The following is a 21,364-nucleotide window of genomic DNA, read 5'->3' on the forward strand; positions in this document are numbered from 1 at the left end:
GGCTATTTGACACCCACGTGTCGTCTTATCTGTTTCCGCTGTAGCCACTAAAATGCGTCACCAAACTTTGCTAACGAAGGAGGTATTACTTGTCCCAGCCATTTTTTCGGAAATTGCAGGAGCGGAAGAAATGCATTTGCCATTCATGAATGATATCCAAGCATCTACTGTATACTTTTGGCACCACGACGCCATTAAAGCGAAATTTCAGGTTTATCCAAATATATTCTTGAAAATTGGAATATGTGAAACCATATTAAGTAAACTCCTTGGTTTATTACAAGTTGTTATCTGAAGTTTTCAAAGATATTTCGATTTTATTGTGTGCTTATTTGAGTGTTTGTTAACATCCAAGTAAAAAAAATTTGCACACTAAACTCAATTACATACAGAAAATGCGATAATTAATTGCAAATAACAAGTTTATTCTGGTAGCCAATTGTAACAAGAAACATTTCCGCACATCATTTGGTTCTACACAACACTAAGTGATGTGGCAACAAGTGGTGTGGAAGTGATGTGTTGTTATGTATTTCCAGCTATCCCACTGTTATTTAATCTTGTCATTATCATTATAATATTTTGGCTTTTAGTTTAGCTGGGGGAGAAAAAGGACCATAAAAAGCTATAATAAAATAGGCTGAAATCTAGCTGTCATTCATTTGTAATCGAATTTTTTGCCAAACGTCCGGGAAACATCAATTGATTACTAAACATATATTTTGGTTCCGGCCCACTGATCCAGAGAATAATTTTGAGCACATTCATGTTTACATTCAATGAAATTGGGAAGCTATTGTGGTATGTAATATATATACGTGTGATATATCAGAACGTAAGGTTTTGGCAATGGAAAACTATTGACCCACCACCATTAAAAATAAAAAATGTTGAACCTCGCATGTTGGGAAATGTGTATTGTTATTCAGGTGTGAGCCTTGTTCTTTGGTCATCTACAGTTGTCAGCAAGGTTGACTAGATATCAGAAAATATATCGCATTTGTTTGGTATTTTATGTGTTTTATTACCATTAATACAAATAGACAAAAGGCAGCGTGGAACTATAGTCAATTCTGTCTTTGTTCACAAATATTATACATGTTACGTGTCGGAAATTTGATACTTCGAAACACGAGTTTTGTTCCGAGTCCTTAAATTCATGTGTTATATTCACGCCAGGTGAGTGTAACAGCGTCCTCAACAGTCGCGTGACGAAAGGTGTAATGTTATGGTTGTATGTCTGGAATTACTTTGTGAGATCATTTCAAAGGGAAGAGGAGGGATTCTCGCAAACATAGCCGTTAAAAATACCGTATCATATAATATATCTAATTTCAATAAACATGTACTGTATCACGAAATTGCGAATACGTATCTTCAATCATTCTTAGATTTCCCCTAAGACTGCGAGTAAATACAATGTGGCGATTTAAAATGTTGGGGGTAAGTGTATTTTTATTTTATTTCAGAAGCGTCATTCAACTTCATATTAAGAGGTATAGCCTTTAATTAGATTAATTCATAGCTGCAACGACTTTCTGCCATATTGATCAGTATATAACAACACAAATTTGAGGTAACAACGTTATCAATAATACCGTGAGAATAAAATTATCGCGTAACTGTACTATCGGAAAAACATTTTTGGGAGGTAAATCAAGATATAATTTATCCAAATCAGTATCGTTCCTGATACCGCTGTGAGAGTAATTATTGATTTTTGTTCATTTTGAGTTAGTTTGCTGGGTGTTCATTCTAAAATACTCATTTGTTTATTATTATTGGTACGGGCTATTTTCAATGTTTATTAATATTCTACATGTCAACTAACATATAAAGCATAGATCATGAGTAGCATGTTGCGATTGGCTGTTTCTGGAAAGGCTGAGTCACATTGTGTTGATGGAGATATAAAAAGAGTTGCTGGCAACATAAACGAAGCTACACTTGCTTATCTTAACGCCCACATTGCTGATCCACAATTCACGACTGTTCATTTGAATGTCCTGGAATCAGAGCATAAATCAGAAATCACAGCAGTATTAGAAGAATGGTTGAAAACAGATGATGAATCTCGTGCAATCAGGTATGTCAGTTTCGACATGCGTGATGGGTTTATGGACTTTTAAACATTTTGATATTTTTCCGGCAGATGGCAGTTTTTTCGGTAGGTGATCTCCGTCTTAAAAGAGTTGTTTTAGTTGTCGCAAACACGGATAACCACAATGGCACATCAAATGTAATAATGATATATAAAAATTTAACAGGAAAAAGTATGGCGTGAGAGCCACACCAGATGAGATATGGAGCTTCATTTTCAATCTTCAACCGCAAGCAGTAACAACTTGCTTTGCAAGGATAGAACCTTTATTGAAAGAACGTCGGTATCAGCAGGTGACATATTAGAGTATTCATTAGATGGTTTAAAATAAATGAGAGCTAAAACGGAGGTAATGTGTGACTGAAAGGAAAATCGAGTTATGATGGTAATATTGGAATTCTAGGAGAACTCGTTAGAAGAAGAACTTGAAGAACAATAAACTAATTGGTTTATTAAATTGACATTAGTGATCACAATGATACGTAATTTTAATAAATCAGTTTTTACTAAGCAATAGATTTTCATACTGCATGACTTGGCGACCTGGTATAATTTTACAGAAGTGAATATCTCCCGCTACTATGAATATAATTTAGACATGGTGCAGTAAAGTTCTACTCAAAGGCGGGAGAACTATGCAAAGTTTTTAAATAAACCTATAATAAAAATTTACAAAAGGAAAATAGACATTGTTGGATGGTATGGGGCCTCACAAATGTGCTTAAATGCACCAAGCCCTTCACAGAAAGATGGTTCAAATGAGGATTGGGACTATATATCCATTCCTGTATCATTTATCTTATTTTTATTCACACTTTCAACATACAGGTCATAGACAGCTGCACAGCAATTTTGAATCATTATTCTAGCGACACAGCTCCTATTTTACTCCAAAGAGCATTAGCATATACGTTGATGGGCAACCATGAAAAGCTAGCAATATCCGATTATCTCAGAGCATTCATCAAGGATAAAGACGCTACAATTCAAGTAACAATGTTCATTTGTATTACTTATTTATTCTTACCAGATGCGCTGATATATATTCAAAATGATGAAATCTCAGTGCCATTTGGACGTTTACTAAAGTACGAAAACATGGCGAACTGGGACAGGTTCTCATTTTTAAACAATAAAATGATGGGGGAACTTACTGCCGACTTTCACTTTGATCAATACAATTTCTGATTTTGATGATACATTTTTAGGTGGTACGAAGTAAGCATAGCCAACATCTACCACAAATTACAGACACCCTTCGTGACTGTGTTTATTCTCAAGCACCAAATACTTCTCTAGAAAGCAAGCAAATGAAAAAATGGCTTCAACTTACTGTGGATTGCTGCAAGTATGTTATGTCGTTGACGTTTATTTCGTTTTAAACTTATATACTAATGCGTGGTTGATTTTCGACACTTGGGCATAGGGATACCACTTATGGATTATCGATTCGGATAGTCACTATTTCGAATTGATTCGAATCAGATTTCGCGATTCGGAGAAAAAGAGCGATGTACCGACTGAAAACAAATATTGAATGTTCGCTCATCGCTGTTATCAGTGGCAACCAATCTACCGATAGCGTTTATGCGACACTCCCTTTGGGATCACACGAAATAACGGAAAGAATATCCCGAGCGGAATTGCAAATAGATTCCAAGGTATTGACTTTCACCGTGCCGTCGTCATTTATTTTTAAGTTCCGCACAAACACTCCTTCACGCATCACACGATCATTCCAGTGTTGGGCGATTTTCGCCAGTCCAGTACTTCATTTAATGGACTATATCAGGGATGGCGAACCGCTGACCCGCGGGTCACACCTTGTTTTTTTGCTTACCTGCCTAATGACGACAAATGTAAAAAAAACTAAACAGGTTATTTATGTGATAAAAATTGATGATAAGACAGTCATCAATTCAATCTAACATATGTGAACTATAGTATGCCGTTACAATGTTTATGAGATAACCATACATTTATTTTGAGCGGGACAATCGCATTGTGAGTTCATTTAGTTATAAACTGAACGTTTAAATCACATTTCAGGTTGCTGCTCACTCTGGATCCCAATAATTTTCAACTTCAAATGACATACGTTGAGCGATTGACGAAGTGGTCAAAGATTGAACAAGCGGTTGCTGCTTTGAATGAATGCATAGGCGTTCTTCAACTTGACTTAGAGCCGGACTCAAGGAAGCTGGCAGAAGCTTGGCTTCGACTGGGGCAATGTTCCATGATAAAAAATCAAGCTGACCTTGCGACTACCCATATTACGCGAGGACTGAACGAAGCTACAGATAAACAAGTATCTGTTTTTAATAAAGCAGCAAAACAAGCAACTTCTGTGAACTCTAGTACATCAACGAGTCATAACGTTGAATACGATATCACGATGACCTTCTTAGAAGACAATCATGAGGTGCAACATACCGCTAAATTAGCGCGCGAAATACTTGGGGAAAAATCGGGCGAACTGACTGAAGTGTATGTCATCCTCGATAAAGCTGCCTCCCGACTAAACCCTTCGGACAAATTCGGTGGCGTAATGAAGCTGGACAACATACGACAAGCCTTGGATATATACAGAGCAATATTAGTGTTTAAACCAAGACACAGAGAAACACTAATCAGGCTTGCTCTGTGCTACTCAAAGCTAGGGCGACACAACTATGCGATTAAGATATACGACTTTTTGCTATCGAAAAAAGATTACGCACAGGACAACGCCATACTATCTGCCAGAGCAGCATGCTATCGGGAGCTTGGCAAAAAGGTACGTTGGTAATAGTTCTCTAGAAGTAATTTCATCGTGGCTGTTCGTACATAATGCCAGATAGCACAGCTTTGCTTTAAAAATTGATGACAATTCAGAATCATTCACCCCAAAACAATCAAATTAAATTAGTTTACCTCAAATTGCAATTTAATATTTATTTATATGTTATATATGTCATGCCACGTATTTGTAGGTTGAAGCACGCAAGGATTACGACACTCTGCTCAAAGACTCGCCAAAAGATGCTTCTCTACTCTTTGAGCGCTCTCTTGTTCATTTGGAAAACAAAGAAATAGACTCTCTTGTGAATGACTTACAGGTGTTTAGACGTATTATTTTGTCGACCTGTTCAAGTTATATAGAATCAATCGAAAGTGTCAACGGCACTTTTCGACGTAAAGTTATAAATTCTAGCATAGTTGAATTGATGGTACAACATTCAAATGGACTTTAACATATTACACTGTTGTTGCAGGCTGCATGCAAGTCTAACCAGCGAACGGTTTCTATTTGTATGAACAAGCTTCCTCTCGCACAGCGAACGAAAATACGACAAATTTTGTTTGAACATTCCAAAGCACTCCTACAAGAAGCGCAAATGCCTGATATCGGTAATGAAATTCTATGCAATTTAGTAGTCATTTCTGAAGTATATGCAAAGTAAAATCTCAATTCCTATGGCACGTGATGGCGATCAAACGATTTGAATATTCTATTCGATCATTTGTGAAATATCAAATATTGTCTTTCTGTTTGCGTGTTAGTAAAGTTTTATGGGTTTTTCCTATATTTGTTTCAATAATACTGCCAGTGGTCTCCAGTTCTGCACACTGAGACTACAACAAATGCGCAATCCACTTCTGCTCTGATTGTTGTCCAAGTAACAAACTGAACATTATTATTTTATAAAGGGAAAAAAGACAGCATCGATACGAGTCCTAATAGTGCTGGATCGATGGCGCTCACAATATCACAACTTTTGACAAAGCTAAACTCGGCTGATCATGCTTCTCATATTATCAAAGCACATGCTTTATTTTTCGTCGGGAATTTTAGCGATGCTGAAGTTAGTTTGAAACGATTATTGCACGATAATGCAGAAGTGAGCATATTTTTTTTTTTATCAGTTTTCGCGTTCATGTTGTTATTAAAGCTCATTTTCCATATCATCACATTCTCCCTGATTCTATCCTTTGTCGATAGCAAAGGTAAACAAAATCGAGTTATCTCATAAGTTGGCACGCACCACTTGTATTTGCATCAAAGTTAACAGATTGCCCGTGAAACTACAATTTATTAAAAAGCAATGCACTGCAATGATTTTTACCTTATTCTGTTGATGTATCTCTGAATTAGTGCCATTTGAATATTGATCCCGCGTTTTTGTTATCTGGATACGTCACCATCTATTGGAATTTGGAATGATCGTCGGCTGTGCCCCTAACCCATTATCAAATGATGTATAAATTTAATACATTTAGTTTTATCAATATTTTCACTAACTTTCTAAGAATCCGGATAATCACATGATCAAACTTCACCTTGGTTTGTTGAGGATTCTCACTAAAAGAACAGGCGAAGGGATGACATCGCTAGTCGAGGTAGAAATTTCAACTCCATAAGATAATCAATATGCGAACGAAAATAATATTTGTAACGAGAATGCACTTGACCTCTTTTTCTCAATTAATTACAGTATGTATAAAGTGCATATGTATAAATTGCGGTTCAGAACCTGATAGGCAGGCTTGTCCATGGGGCATATTTTCCTGTCCCATTCCCATCCCATCTCATGGGATTCATTCCCATTGAAATAAAATCCAATAAAAATTGTTAATTTAGGTTTAGCGTCTACTAAATAAGACTACATGTACGAAGAGACATGCAATATAACAAAACTTACATTACGTTGACTTTGTATTCATAACGATTATACATGTGTCCATCAGCCCCTTCACGAAGTATTTAGTTAATGCTGAATATTTTTTGCTCTTTATAACTAAAAAGAAAGCTATGCTGAAATAAATGGACACGAAATCCATTACGAAATATTTTACAATCATTTCCCCGAAAATCATACGGTTTTCGTGTCCCATGTTAAATACAAATGTGTGCTGTCCCATCCAATCCCATTCCAGTTTTGATTACACAAACCCAAAATAACTTACCAAACAATAACTGTTCTCGCTAAAGACAGAATACCTCAACAATAATTCAAAGAAATACATTCGTATTTGTCAGGTCTTGTCGTCTAACGGCGAGAGACTCGTTTCAAACCTGCTGAGGGACATCCCGGTTTCAGAACGGGGTCGACTTTCCGAAGAGTCTCATCAGTATGCCATCAATATTCTGCAAAAGAGGAGAGATCAAGACGTTGTTCGATTTGCTGCACATTGCTTTACTATAGCTATTTTGTGTTGTAGAGGAACTGAGCTCATTTTAGAAGGTAAGGTTCGTAAGAAATGTTCAATTTTATATTCTTCGAATTTTGCGACGTTAAGAATAAACGTTAAAAACGACGTTCTGTGATGGTCATTTCGAGAGGTTAAACAAAGCAAGCTCATGAACAATGATTTTAATCGTAGATAAAATATTTCGGCGCAATTCGCATATTCAAAAACTATAGGCTTATTGGAAAGATTCTGCAATTACAAGAAAACATAGTAGTCTTTTGCATACCCTTAACTGTTCCCCAATGCAGACCGCTGGTAGAGGCGATTGGGTGAATCATCATAAAAGGTAAATTTCAGTTGCAATTCGGTCTATGAAGCTACAAAAATGCAATATGGATTAAAATGTCGGACGTGACGAAAAAGAGAAAATGTAGCAGCGATTTTATATCATGTGTAATAGACATTAAAAAACTTTGCATACAATTATTGAAATACTTTAAGTAGAATCTTTTTCTGAGAAATCTGTGGTTATATTTTCGTCGATGCTTACTGGTTTGAGTGTTATGAATGACAGAAATAAGCAATGTTCGTTTTATATACTGACAGTTACAGCATTTCGCCATTTTCGTGTAGGTATGTGCATGAAGAATTACATAAAGTAATGAGCCTCTTACACTGGAAAGCAGCAAAGTACTATAAATTAAATTCCAATTATACTTATGCAATGCGAAAAAAGTATTTTCAATACGTGGAGCTAATATTTTTTAGCATTGGGATTAGGGTGTGGTTTTCTATGTTGAGGTGAGGAAATTTAACATATCTGTCGATTCCACTAGGACTCGGGCCTATCACTTGATTCATGTTCTCTTTCGCTTTAAATTTTCGCTCTGATCTAGGTTCACAAAAATCAGATACGCTTTGGAATATACTTGTGGATTCAGAATGTCTCGTTGGAATAAGGAAAAAATCTAATAAAATGACAAATTCAGCCTGGGCTTTATCATTCGTTGACGTTTATGACGAATACAGACCTCCAAAATGTTCGATATTTTCCGGTGCTAGAGAACGGAAATTAAACTTCAACATTGAGCACATTTTTCCGAAAAAATCAATAATTCATCGTAAGATGCGTGTTGTTGTGCGATTGCTTGCGCTCGTAATCATAGAAAGTAAAACACGATTTCACGATGCGAAATTAACGAATATAAAAATTATATTCGATTTTCTTGCTGTGCTTGATTGGCTTTTTACATAAAGCGGTAGTTTATGTTCCAATTTAAATGATCAAATGACGTAATTTTTTCCGAAGGCCAAAAATACCTGAAAGGGAATGGTGTTTATAGGGTGAATATCAAATACAAAAATCAGAGCAAATTTTGTTTGTATTCAATATGGTGTAATCTCTGATCTCTTTCATATGTAGCGTTAGCTACGGTGAATTCTGTTCTGAAGTGCATAAATCTTCGAATAGTACCAAACCAGTTATATATAATTCATCAAAGTGAATTTTTACAGGTTTAAATGGAGTCACCGGCGTTTGTAGATCGTATTTGGCAAGAGCCGAATGCATGGCACATCTAGGAGATCAACAAAGTGCAGTACTTGACTTTTCAGCTGCCTTGGAGGTTCGAATTCTTGTTTTATAATCTTGTACAGTCATCAGCTTCGTTCAGCAACGTTCGTATTACACTACAGATGCATTCAACGTTTTCATACACCACTTGTTTTTTTACATCGCGATAGTAATTTTATAACAGGAGAAACTTTATAACTTGTCAATTTTATACAATTCGAAGAAAACGTCAAACTCCTCATCACGCTGTAAAAGAAAGGAAGTCTAAAAGGATCTATTAATACCTCATCATCTTTTTTTTGTTAGGTTAATCCAAGTTGCGTGGAAGGATTGTGTGGGCGATCTTTTATGCGTTTGGCACTAGGAGATGAAAACGAATGTATCGACGATATTGCAGTAGCTTGTGAGCTTGACATATTCACTGTTACTGCTCATATAAATGCTCTGCCCGATGAAGCAAGAAATTTGCTCGAATTCTGGATAGGTTCGTACTAACTAATATTTAATCATGCATCAACATTTGAGATACTCTACACTACAGGCTACTCACGAATATTTTGTTATCGTGAATACTTTTGTCAGGTTCTGTCTTCTAATCTTCGTATCTCTAATGTATAAAAAGTGACCTCAAACAGTGGTATCCAATCGACTCCGTTGGTTCACATTGTTGCATGCTTTAACTGTAGCTATGTGAGCACAGCGCAATCAATTTCAGACGTTTATATCCACAACTTACAATATAATTCCCATTTTCAAACCTTTTTTCGCGCATACGTCATTATAGGTATTTGTAGAACAGACAACGTAAAAGAATAGCGCCATTTTATGAAGGAATAAAAAAATTGCAATGTAAAGCCCATAACGCTGTAAATTTTTATTACCGGTAATTATTTTATTTTTATTTAATTAATATTGTACACACCGAGGATTAGCAGGGCCGCGTACTTACATCGTCTCGCTAATTCTCACTACTTTGTTCACGTCTTTTAGATCACAGGGTTGTTGCTCTTCTTCTCAATCACGGATACAAAGCTGGAACTTACGATCGTTTGAATACAAGTGGATCACTTTCCACTATCAGGTATAATATTACATATCATTATCTAGTTTAATATTAGGCTTAAGCACTTACACAGGTTTAGTAAGAGTATTGCATTTTGTTTTAGCAAACAATTGTGATAATAGCATTAAAATATATATAGTAGGTCGGGGGAGAACGGACAGGCGGGGTAATGCGAACACCTTTTTTCGATTTGATCCTACAGCGACACCAAAAGAGCTACGGCCGCGGTTTCACTGCTCGTTTGTTACGTAACTAAGCATAGTTTCGCTGAAGCGAATACGTCGCCATTGCCTCAAATCTCGTCAACATGCTTGCGATTTTCTGAAGGGGTCGATTTTGGAGGGGCGAAAAAGTGGGTATTTACTATCATATTGAGTTTCAACGTCAATTGTGGGACCAAAACACCAAGTATAAGGTAATAAACAATTTGTTTGCTTTTTTACTTTACCTCGTGAGGTTTTAAGGGCGTTTGCATAGTTCGACTGCGCAGATGATTGCTTGTGGGAGCTCGAAATAAACCTCATGACGTCATGACAATTAGGGGGGTGATTTTTTAATTTTTTATCGTAGGCTCTGTGGTTATGCAATTACAAAATAAAAATTGGTCAGATTTATACACTATCTGAGTGGTGTTTATTTGGGATATAAGTTGTTTCATTTCAGTCTAACAGTATAAAACAATATGCTTTCTTATTTTTAGTGTCCACTGACACTGTCTCAGATTTTGAATTGTTGTTCGAGTAATATGTCTCGTAAATGGAAGAGAAGTAGTAATAGATGTAAATGGATGGAAAAAACATGAAAAAAGCAATTGAAATGGTACGAAGCGGAGGAAAACTCCTGACTGAAGCAAGTACATATTCGGTTCCAAGGGCTACACTTCGCTGTCATGTTTATCGAACGCTGAAGAAGGCTTCAGTATCACGGAGTCTTGGTTGTTCTCCTACCTTGGGCCAGAACAAAAAGGATCATTTGCAACATATACTCGAATTTGAAAAGAGACGCTTCCCATTAACGGTTAAAGACATTCGAAAGTTGGCTTATGAATTTGCAATGGTGAACAAAATTTCTAATAAATTTTCAGAATCTGCTAAAATGGCAGGAAAGGCTGGTTTCGGGAACGATATATGAAACTTGATAAATATACGAAAACCGCAGTCCCTGTCAAACTTTAGTAAACCTCGATTTATTAGAGCCTAGCAACATCACTTCCCAACCACTGCTCACCATTACTATCTCGTCGACAAGAAATAATTTTGTTGCATGTGGTTTGCAGCAAGCTGACAATGATTCACCTTGTTGCAGTAAAACTATTCAGCAAACATCAGGTCCCAAGTTTAGGCGGCAAATCTCTACAGAACAACAGAGTAGTTCACCAGCATCTCCAGAGGATAGTTTATTGGATTCGAGTGACACTTCATTTGAAGAGATTCTGCCTTTTCCGAAGGCCCCACCTCGACTAAAACCACCTCGTGATCGTGAGAAAGCGATCATAACTTGTATGAGAATACTCACCAGTGAAGGATATAAGAAAGAACTAGCAGTTCTAGAAAATAAAGAGGACTCTGATATTATAACTAAGAAAAAAAGCAAAAGCAGGGTCCAAGAAAATATAGGCCAGCAGTTTGAATAAACCTCATGTGAGCAAGGTCAAAGTAGGAAGAATTATAAACAGGAAAGAATCTGCCGAGGCTGTTAGAAATAGTGATGTTTGTGGGTTTTGTGAAAGCAGTTTTTACGATGATGAGGAGTATACAATGTCAGCAATGCCTCAGATGGTTTTATGACATTTGTGCTGGTGTTTATGGAAGAAACGTTCAAGCTTTCACATGTGAGGAAAGCCAGTAATAATTTACATATAAATAACTTGCCTGTTTCATTAGGGTAGTTTCGTTATGTTATTTATGGTAAAGGACATTCAGTTGATCAACTAAAGCTTTTGTTCAGTTGCAAGTACATGCCTGGATGATTAATAAGTTTTCATGTCTGATGGGGTAATATGAACATCGTTGCTCGCACCCACTGTAATGCTCGAGGCTTATTATTTATGATTTTTTTAGGCGTTTTATACGCATTCAAATAGTTCAGTAGTGTGTTCAATTAATTTTGTTTAATGTTCGTTTTACCCATCCATGTGTCCGTTTTACCCGAATAAATTTTTTGGGAAAAAATGCTCATATCTAACAAAATATAAAGCGGATTGCCGAAATCGACAGTGGGCTGTAGGGCACGTTCAATTTGGTTATTTTAATACGGGAGTCACGCTCCTATATGGTATAGATTACGAGAAATTGAGATTTTGCTATAGTAGTGTCCGTATTTGACGGGCCTACTATATTAATTTTACTAAATATTATTGCAGTATTACTGATGAAACTGCTTATAAAGCGGAATATCAAGACTGTTCTAGACAATCATCGCTAACATCAATGGCATCACCGACACCGTCCAAAACTAACGAAGCAAACAACGTTACAAATAATCAAACAAGCATGGGAGAAAATGTACGTAATACTGTGAAGAGGTAAAGGTAGAATAGAATATAGAAAATGTTATTGCATGCACTGCGTATCAGGCTGCAAAATCACGTGTTAATATGAGATGGGTTTAATAATTGTATAATCAACTAAATTAGTTCCGTGCTATCTTTTTATTGCCCCGCCACTATGATAAGTTTGGCTAGGATAAGTTATTGTCCTCGACTTTCTGTAAGATAAACAGAAAAAGGAGGGAAAATATCCTAAATTTTAGTTTACATCATTCCTATAAGGTAAACAGAACAAAAGACAACCGATCATAAAATTAGCAGTGAAGCAATAACAGGATGCAGTACCTGGATCTTTCAAAACAAGTATAGTTGATCTTTACTTCAACTGCGTACTCTAATTTTGCTCCGAGTTCGTTTGCATTTTGATCTTCGTTTAGATAGCACAGAATGAATCCCCCAATGAGAATAACACTGGCCCTAAGCCTGTAACTACATTGAAAAAGAATAGCGGGACGGAAACTGTAGTAGCCGATGTACATGCCTCAGATTTTCTTGACGCAGAAACAGGCCTGAAAGACGTGCACGGACGCCAAGAAAATGGATACGCTAACAGACGACTTCATAGGTATTTATCAGTATTTTACAGTTACAATTCTACGTCATTTATACTCGTTTTTCTGATGTAATCCTATACTTCTGTGAAATGAAAAGCCTTCTCCCAAAATCTTTTAAAATTTTACTCTTCTGTTTAAGTTCCTGTAACTTTTCCACGCGTTCACCTTCTAACTTGTTTGTTTACATGAAATTTAATCATGCGTGACTGCTTTCGCCGACTCATTTACTTGTATATTGGAACAACTTGTCTCTTGATGTTATCTAAATTTTGCTATCTGTAATAAAAATAAATTTGAATGCTCTAATTTGTTCAACTTATTTCTTTCAAACAGATCATCGACGAGCTCGAGACATATGGATGAAGAACTATTGAAGAGTAACCCACCAGTGCTGCATGAAAACTCAGGCGTTAAAGATGAAATGTCTGCTCAATGTGGGTATATTAGTAGATTACCATCAATGTGTCTTATTGTTGAAAACTTTGTTTCGTAAAATCTTGGCTCCCCATCGTCTCATCCTCACGACGATACGCGAATTAAATTTCCCATGGTGGAGCCATTGGCACATATCGTCTTTCAGTGGTTTAGTGTCTCTATAACCAAAAATACGACAAAAGAAATGGGGGACAAGTAGTGAGAAAATGCCATGGATTTTAGGCTTTATCGCCAAATTCCTTATTATTTTTCAATGCTGTGTATGAGCGGATTTGCCCTCGAATCATGACGTAGACAAAAGTCCTAACTTGTCCCAATGCAACATAAGCGTGAAATAATTATACAACTTTATTTTACTTCTCAATTATATGCGATATAGAAGTATTGAATTATGGCAAAATTGTTGCTCTACATCTTACCAATATGAATAAAATAATGTGTATTGCATATGCTGGTTGTGTTCGCAGTCATTCTAAATGTAACATCAATCATAGATTCTAAGGAAGACCAGAAATTACTCAATGACAGTCGACAATCAACTGTAACAACTAACGCTTCTTCTTTCGGATATGATGACTTGATATCTGGAATGGAAAAGGCGGAATTGCTCAACAAAGCACAGTTGCTTGGAAAGCTGCTGATAACTCTTGATGGAGCTAACGCGTCCTGGCATGGAATGTATGCGGATATACTTATAGTTAAAGGTTAGTTATTTGATATTGATGCAATTCAATCGTTCAGTTTATTTATACATATCGTTGAGATAAGAGTGAAATAAATTACGTTGATCGACAAGTATAGGGTTGAGGATGTATAGAAACTTTTGATACCTAATCGCGAGTTGTTCGAAAATCTCCCTCCCTGATGGACTGATTCTTAACTATAACTTTGTCTGCCGATATGAAGATCAAAATTTACCGCGTTGGTATGCAGCCATTGCAACTCCATAATAGCGTATCCCTTTAAGCCTTGTATTGTTTCTATTAAAGATTAACGATTAAAATATATATTGTTTTCCCCAACTTCCAATGATTTGAAGGTCCGATTAGAATTAGAGCAGGAAATAGCCATATTCTGGAGTTATGTCTGTATGGTATAAATAAGCTATCAGCAACATGCTGGCATCCAACAGACTATAACAGTGGTAATTGTTTTAGGTGAATTTGACGACGCATTGAGGCACCTACAAATTGTTCTGCAGATCACTCCTTCCGATATTACAGCAATAGCTCGAGCTGGTCTAATAAACGTAAAACAAAACAGATATCGGCCTGCTTGCGCATTACTCAGTGTATTGGTGGAAATTGACAAAAATGGATTGGCTTATGTTTTAAGAGCATTGGACAGATCAAGGCAAAGAAGACTGGCGGAGGTAATTTTTGATCTTCGTTGGTGATAAATTCTACTTTTCGTTGGTCTTTTCATGCATTTTTTTGCCGTAGAGTTATAGCATGGGAGTAACGGAAAATAATTATATTCACAAGTTTGATATTTTGTGGGTTAATATACCAACTGCCTGTTCATAGCAACAAATAAGTAAAAGTCATCCATCACAACGCGACTCAAGTGTTAATCTTATTCTTGTATAATGTGTAATGAGCTTCTGCTCTTACCTTATGTCAGGGGTCTCAAACTCAATTTACCTAAAGGCCACTGAAGCATGGTTTGTGTCGGTCTGGGCTACATCAGGTTTTCCACAATAAAAGCTTAGTTTAAAAAATCTTCTCAAATTTCTTTATTTTTTAAACACAAAACAAGTTGAAAACACATATGAACAAATTATGACTATATAAAGAAATGACTGAAGGCGCGGCGGTGTGGCTCAACGGGCTAAGCTGGTCGGTTGCGGCTTCCTCCACCACCAAGTCCATGCTTCCGAAGACAAACAATATAACTAATCCCATACCCGACTTGGAATGGTAACCGGACGAGAGGCCGTGGTTCACCATATGGATAAGTCGTCTTATCGGCTTTCCTCTCCCCCGGGATAAATATGTAAATCCTATCCTATATTAAGAATTAATATATAATTAGTGATCGTGCCGCCAAAAATCCGAGTACTTATAACTTATATTAAATGCGAACTTAGCTAAGTGGCACACTAACATTAAACTCCCATACCAAGGCGGGGACCACAAACTATCGTCCCACAGGCCGCAATTGGCCCCCGGGCCTTGAGTTTGAGACCTCTGCTTATGTGGTATAATCTTTCAAGTTATGTTGATCCAGAATTTCCGTAACTTTATTCTCATGTAAACTATTTGTCAACAGGAAGCGTTAAGTATCGCCAATTCATTGAGTGCAAATGAGAATTATAGCAAAGCAATCGATTATTACGGACTAAGCTTGTATGCCAGTGGAGATAAACGTGCTGAAAAATTACGTATGAGAGCAAAATGCTTCACAAAAATTCGGGAAATTAGGTAATATCTCATATTTATTTGTATTTCCAAATGAATAATTTCTGTAGAGAATTTTTTTTTAATCAAATCTGCCCTATCTTTGGTTTTGTCAGTTGCCAAAATATGCAAGTACGTTTTCAGGCATGCAGCATGGAACTTAGCTCTCACTGGGAGGTCGCCTTAATACCTGGACTTGGTCGCATAAGAATATAAAAGACTATGTGTATATCCTATAGAGTAGAACATTTCGGAAGTGTGTTTTGAAATTAGTCTTCTAAATTGCACAGTTTGATTCCATCTCAAATGATACTCGTGCGATTTAAATAGCATTGACCAAATTGCGCTTCAACGTTTGCAAACTTCATTTCTTACCCAACGATCAGACCAACTAAATAATTCGATTTGCCATGGATTATAGTATTTTATTCATTCGATTATTGCGTATAGTTGCTCCCTGTATAATAAATGACCTCACAGCACGACATTCCATATTTCCAAGAAGTTTAATGAAGAGCCATTCCAAATCTGCTTCGACGAAACTCCGATCTTCGTCCTTTTAAATAAAAAGGAAAACATTAGTTCCGATCTACACGAGGCAATTTACATGAACTTCGAAAATCTTCTGCACTTGTTCATTGCATAATACAACTACACAATGGCTGTTAATGTTAGTTAAAATGAATCGTCCGATTAGTGATTCGAACTATCTGCAATAGTGCAAAATCAAATATTTACGCTATGCACTGTTAGTTCTCAAATGGGACTTGTAGTTGGATATATAATCATAATCTAATTCTCGATGCTATGAGGTATTACACATTTCAATTTAGATCTCAAATCTTATAACAGTATTTGAAATATAAAACGTTCAAATCGCCAACATTCCCTGACTATAATTTGCAATTTAATTTATTAACACACAATTCGTCTTATTTGGGAAGAGAGAGCGTCACTATAGACATTGTGAAGTATTTCAACTGGTTAATTTGTATACGCGACTGTTTATTATTCAATGACACTCGTGTTCTTAGGAACTCCGATCCCTATATTATTGCTTGTCTATATATATAATATGGTAAAATAAACAATATTTGCTGCCTATGTTACTGAAATGAAGCGAAATTGGCTAAACTTTCTTGGTGTATGGAATAATATGAAATACTTACCTCTCAGAGATTCTACGCCGACTAATACCATTGACACAAGCATCATGAATACAACTAGTTTTCTGAGCACGGTTGATAAGTTTGCCATCTTGCGTCTCTTCGGTTGGCTGGAGAAGTTGTGACACATTCTGTAACATACGTACTCATGTAGGCGTTTCTCAATCAATCAAATATGCGTTTAATATATATGTTTACGCACGGAAGGAAAACCGTTACACAGGATAGAATTATAATATATATGTTAACTACATAACTGTCAGCTCAAACCGTTAATCTGGCATATATGTCATGATGCCAATTTGCCATGATCGCGATTTGTCATTAATCAGTTTTCACTACGCGCTGCGCGACCACTCAAATGGCTGATATGAACCGTTTTCTAATTTAGAAAACGCCTTGTTGAGTGGTATAATAACACAGGCGATGTCTATTTGTGGTATCTGTAAGATTGTGACCATTGTGCAAAATAAATATAATTTCACGACATAGTAACTTTAAATACCATTTATGGCTCCGGAGGGGCAAATGGGTTTAATCTTCGACGGACGAAGGATGAATTCATTTTTATCCGTAAATAAATACAGTGCTTATATGTTACGGCTCAAATAAATTCGGATTATGATTCTGAAACTCAAATTTCTCATCTAAAAAGATTTCCCGTTGAGGCTAGGAAAAAGGATATTTTTTTTTTTTTTTTCCTGGGAAATTACAACTTTGCGAATATTTTATACTGAAGAATCTATTTTTCACCCGAGATTCTTGTCCCAATTAGGCGTAGAGATCAATACCTGTTGTATTTCATTTGAAGTTAAAATATTTTATTAACGTAGCGACTGAAACGCTTTGTATATACGGTATAGCAAATAAAATTTTCTAACACATACTACATATTGTTTTGCCCAAAGGATTACCGTTGACGCAATATTTTATATCTCAATATGATTTTATTTCGTTTGTTATTCAGAATTTTCGAATCTCTGTGGATATTTGAATATAAAAAACTAGTAAGTGAATTGGCCTTAATTTGTGTATGTCAGGCACGCAATTGAAGATATCACAACAGTCATCAAGGAATCTTCTAGAAATATAAAAGCCGGGGATTATTGTACAAGAGCTCATATCTATCTTCTTGATAATAAGGAACGCGAAGCATGTTTGGATTATATGAAAGCTTTGAAGATCGACAGGTTGTATTTAATGTTTAACAAATTCAATTAGGTTTAGTTTGGACCGGTGGTTCCCAACCTTTCTACCTTGGCGGATCGGTAAAATTAATTAAATGTACTCGCGGACCGGCAAAGAATAATGACATATATTTGCGTAATATAATGCAATGTCGGGCACCCAATATGCTTCTAGACAAAAAAGGGCACACTTAAAAACATTTCACAATAAGAATAAATATGAAATAATGTGCCAGCCAAAATTGAAATGGATGAAACATAAAATAATACTATGTATATTTGCGTAATGAAATGCAGTGCTGGGCACCCATTACACGAATAAGAAAGGCACACAAAAAACATGTACATAAAAAAAATTTTAAATAAATTTTTACATAAATAACATATACATGCCAAATTATGTTCGAACACAATTAACTCTATTGAGAATTTTGCTGCTGTTTCGTTTCCAATATAAGATTGCAAACGGTCTTCAAAGAAGTTTCTGCAATACGTATAGCTCTGCAGCGGCGTACAGTCGATTTCTTTGCTTCGTTTTAATTAAAGCTAGTGATAAAATATTTTTTCGCATAACACATAAGTAACTGGTTGAAATACGGACAACAGTTCGATTGCTCGATTAATTAGCGAGGTTGGCATTCGTTATCAAGAGACATCCAAAATTGTTTATTTTTTTAATCTGAACTGTATAGTAGAATCACAATTTTAATCAAGTTTTTTTTTATCCGTCTGCAGTTGATCGAAGCCTCAAACAAAATGAATTCACATTACAATGACAAAGTCGTCGGTAACTTGGCACCAGGCTCAAAATACTGGAAAAGATCTTAGCGGCCCATGCTTTTTTTCGCGCGTCTCGTGATCATCTGCAGGGTCGCAACAAGTTCATATCTTACTGGAATATTATACTGTTATTGACTGTTTTCTGGTTTGAACAAAGAAATATTCAAAACGTTTTATATGTTCATATTAGGCAGGAAAAGCACGCAGAACAGAAAAAGCACGCGTGCCGATTTTTAGGTTTCTGAATCTTGCGAGACAGCGGAAGAGAAATTGCGCAATAAACCAACTCAATCTCGTCCTCGGTTAAGCGATGCCGCGGACCGGCAAAAAAGCTTCGCGGACCGGCGGTTGGGAACCACTGGTTTAGACAATAGCATTTCTACGTCGTTATAAATTTCCCTTATAAAGTCGATTAGTGGAGATGTTTCGTGATGTAAAATATCATTCATTACATCTCATATTTGGTTACATTCAAATTCCGTTGCCTATATTCTTTAAATTGGATTAATATTTTTTTGAATATACTTTTAAATGTCTTCAATTGAAATTTGTTCTATTAAGCCTTTGTCGATAGAAGTTCAGCAAAAATACAAAAACACTGAAACTTATATTCTTTAATAAAATGCTATGCTTCTTTCTGCTGAGAATGTTTAATTTAGAATATGTTTGGTATTCTATGCACCAAATGTCAGAATGTCTGTGGTAGCGTAGGTATTACATATTCCCTATTTACAGAGATGAGGCTTGCCTACAGATTCACAGCAGGCCAGGCCGAAGCGCATTGGCGCGGGTGTTCTATCGACAGGCGCTGGATGAATATGGACATCACCATTATCAGGTACGTTAAATGAAATATGTTTTTAAAAGCGAGACTTCCTATGTAGCTGCCATGTACGCAAGTGTAAGCAAATACCACGTGATTACTATAATTTGTAATTACTTTCTCACTGAAATAATGCGGTGTTGCATTAGCACAGATGAGTAGAATCGGGCTTAGCATCATATTTGCTGCAGTTCATTTTCTAATTTAAACCCTCAAAACGTTCAATACTCCATGATTGAATCATGTTCTTACTTCGATATGCCGAAGACTACTCATTTTAATAAACCATAGAGTGTGATGTGTTAATTACTAGTGGAAGCTTGATTTGTGGCCTAAAACTTCAAAATCTGATCACCTTTTTTTAATTTTAAAACCTTTGTCATAGGATTCTTACGACTTGTGTGAAAACGGTTTGCTCATTGAAGACAACAATATAGATCTCCGTAAGCTACGAGCAAGATCAAAACGGGAGATCAGCAGTTGCACTATTCAGTAGTCTCGTGTAGGCAAACAAACTAATGTGTATACAAGAATTTGTTGCCAACCGTAAACTGGTATAATTCCGCAGACTCATGCTTCACTTCTCAACGACGAATTGCATTGTCATGCGTGAATAATATAACATGACTTGCCTATTCCTGGTGACGATATCAATTTTGGGATTTCAAATAAATACTTACTTTAATATTACTTTATTTCCTTTTTAGTTATTTTTTAAGAATCCAAAATTCCAAAGTGCTGACCATCATTATCATGACAAATATACCTGTATAAAACAGGCATTGCATTTCAATGAACTGTCATTGTTCTGATTTATGGAGTCTATACAAATTTTGCAAAAGATACTAAATAAAGGAATGCGGTTGCACATCTTTTCACTTCCCTATTTCGAAATGAGTATAATCTAATTTGTCAGGATTTGTGTTTCCGGGATCGTACACAGATAATACGGTATTACAGGCAGTGTTATTTCATATTTGCTCTTGAAATATATGTTTTCTATCCTCAAAAATATTCGAGGAAATTGATTTAGTGTATTAATCTTCTTTTGTTAGGAATATAGATTGTGGTTCGCCCGCCTTATATATGTGCGAGGATCGTCTTATTTCGTATAAAGAGGGGGTTGTGCCACATCTTGCCTGTATTTCGGATGTATTCAGCGCTTTATTGTATTCAGCAAAATCAAAATCTTATAAGGTTTATTCCTTGTTTGATTTTTTTCAACTTCGTTTCGATCTAACAGGTATCCAGGCCGGATAGCGACTGTCAAAACAGCGACTGTTATGATAGCGACTTAACTCGTGTTAGGACCTCTCTACACACGTATGTACGCACAAACAGGCAAACACTGCGTAGTAAAAGATTGAAACCAAAAGGGACTTTAAAACATTTTATTGGACTAACCCTAACGCTATCATAACAGTCGCTGTTCTAATGCGGTCGCCATTATGACAGTCGCTGTTTGACAGTCGCTCACTTGATTACGTCGCTACTATGAAGTTGTCATTATGACAGTCGCTGTTTCGACAGTCGCTATTTGAAACCCGAGCCATCTAACATCAT

At 36.2% G+C, this 21,364-nt stretch overlaps 1 protein-coding gene and 1 long non-coding RNA gene across 4 annotated transcripts; one reads left to right on the plus strand and one right to left on the minus strand.

Moving 5' to 3' along the window:
• Positions 1-1,286: 1,286 nt before the first annotated feature.
• Positions 1,287-21,364, plus strand: LOC120328794 (uncharacterized). Of its 3 annotated transcripts, XM_078114604.1 has the most exons (24): positions 1,297-1,443; positions 1,840-2,086; positions 2,268-2,394; positions 2,930-3,091; positions 3,310-3,449; positions 4,151-4,877; positions 5,074-5,199; positions 5,356-5,491; positions 5,792-5,982; positions 6,392-6,481; positions 7,122-7,326; positions 8,170-8,394; positions 8,789-8,898; positions 9,153-9,330; positions 9,837-9,927; positions 12,272-12,413; positions 12,835-13,022; positions 13,345-13,445; positions 13,941-14,150; positions 14,604-14,818; positions 15,718-15,869; positions 18,052-18,201; positions 19,714-19,816; positions 20,187-21,364. In XM_078114604.1, exons 2-24 carry the CDS (start codon positions 1,848-1,850, stop codon positions 20,295-20,297), a joined length of 4,119 nt encoding a protein of 1,372 aa, XP_077970730.1. In that variant the 5' UTR covers positions 1,297-1,443; positions 1,840-1,847; the 3' UTR covers positions 20,298-21,364. The 3 variants fall into 3 exon arrangements, with proteins under 3 accessions (XP_077970731.1, XP_077970730.1, XP_039251271.2); XM_078114605.1 differs by lacking the exons at positions 19,714-19,816; positions 20,187-21,364 and adding an exon at positions 18,934-19,686 and having other exon boundaries at positions 1,287-1,443; XM_039395337.2 differs by lacking the exon at positions 8,170-8,394 and having other exon boundaries at positions 1,303-1,443; positions 20,187-21,363.
• Positions 16,250-17,172, minus strand: LOC120328795 (uncharacterized). The gene is made up of 2 exons (XR_005567687.2): positions 17,015-17,172; positions 16,250-16,401 (listed from the first exon to the last, which is right to left on the minus strand). It is a non-coding gene; the product is annotated as an uncharacterized LOC120328795 (long non-coding RNA).

Source organism: Styela clava, chromosome 7, assembly GCF_964204865.1.
Source record: "Styela clava chromosome 7, kaStyClav1.hap1.2, whole genome shotgun sequence".
Classification (NCBI taxonomy): Eukaryota; Metazoa; Chordata; class Ascidiacea; order Stolidobranchia; family Styelidae; genus Styela; species Styela clava.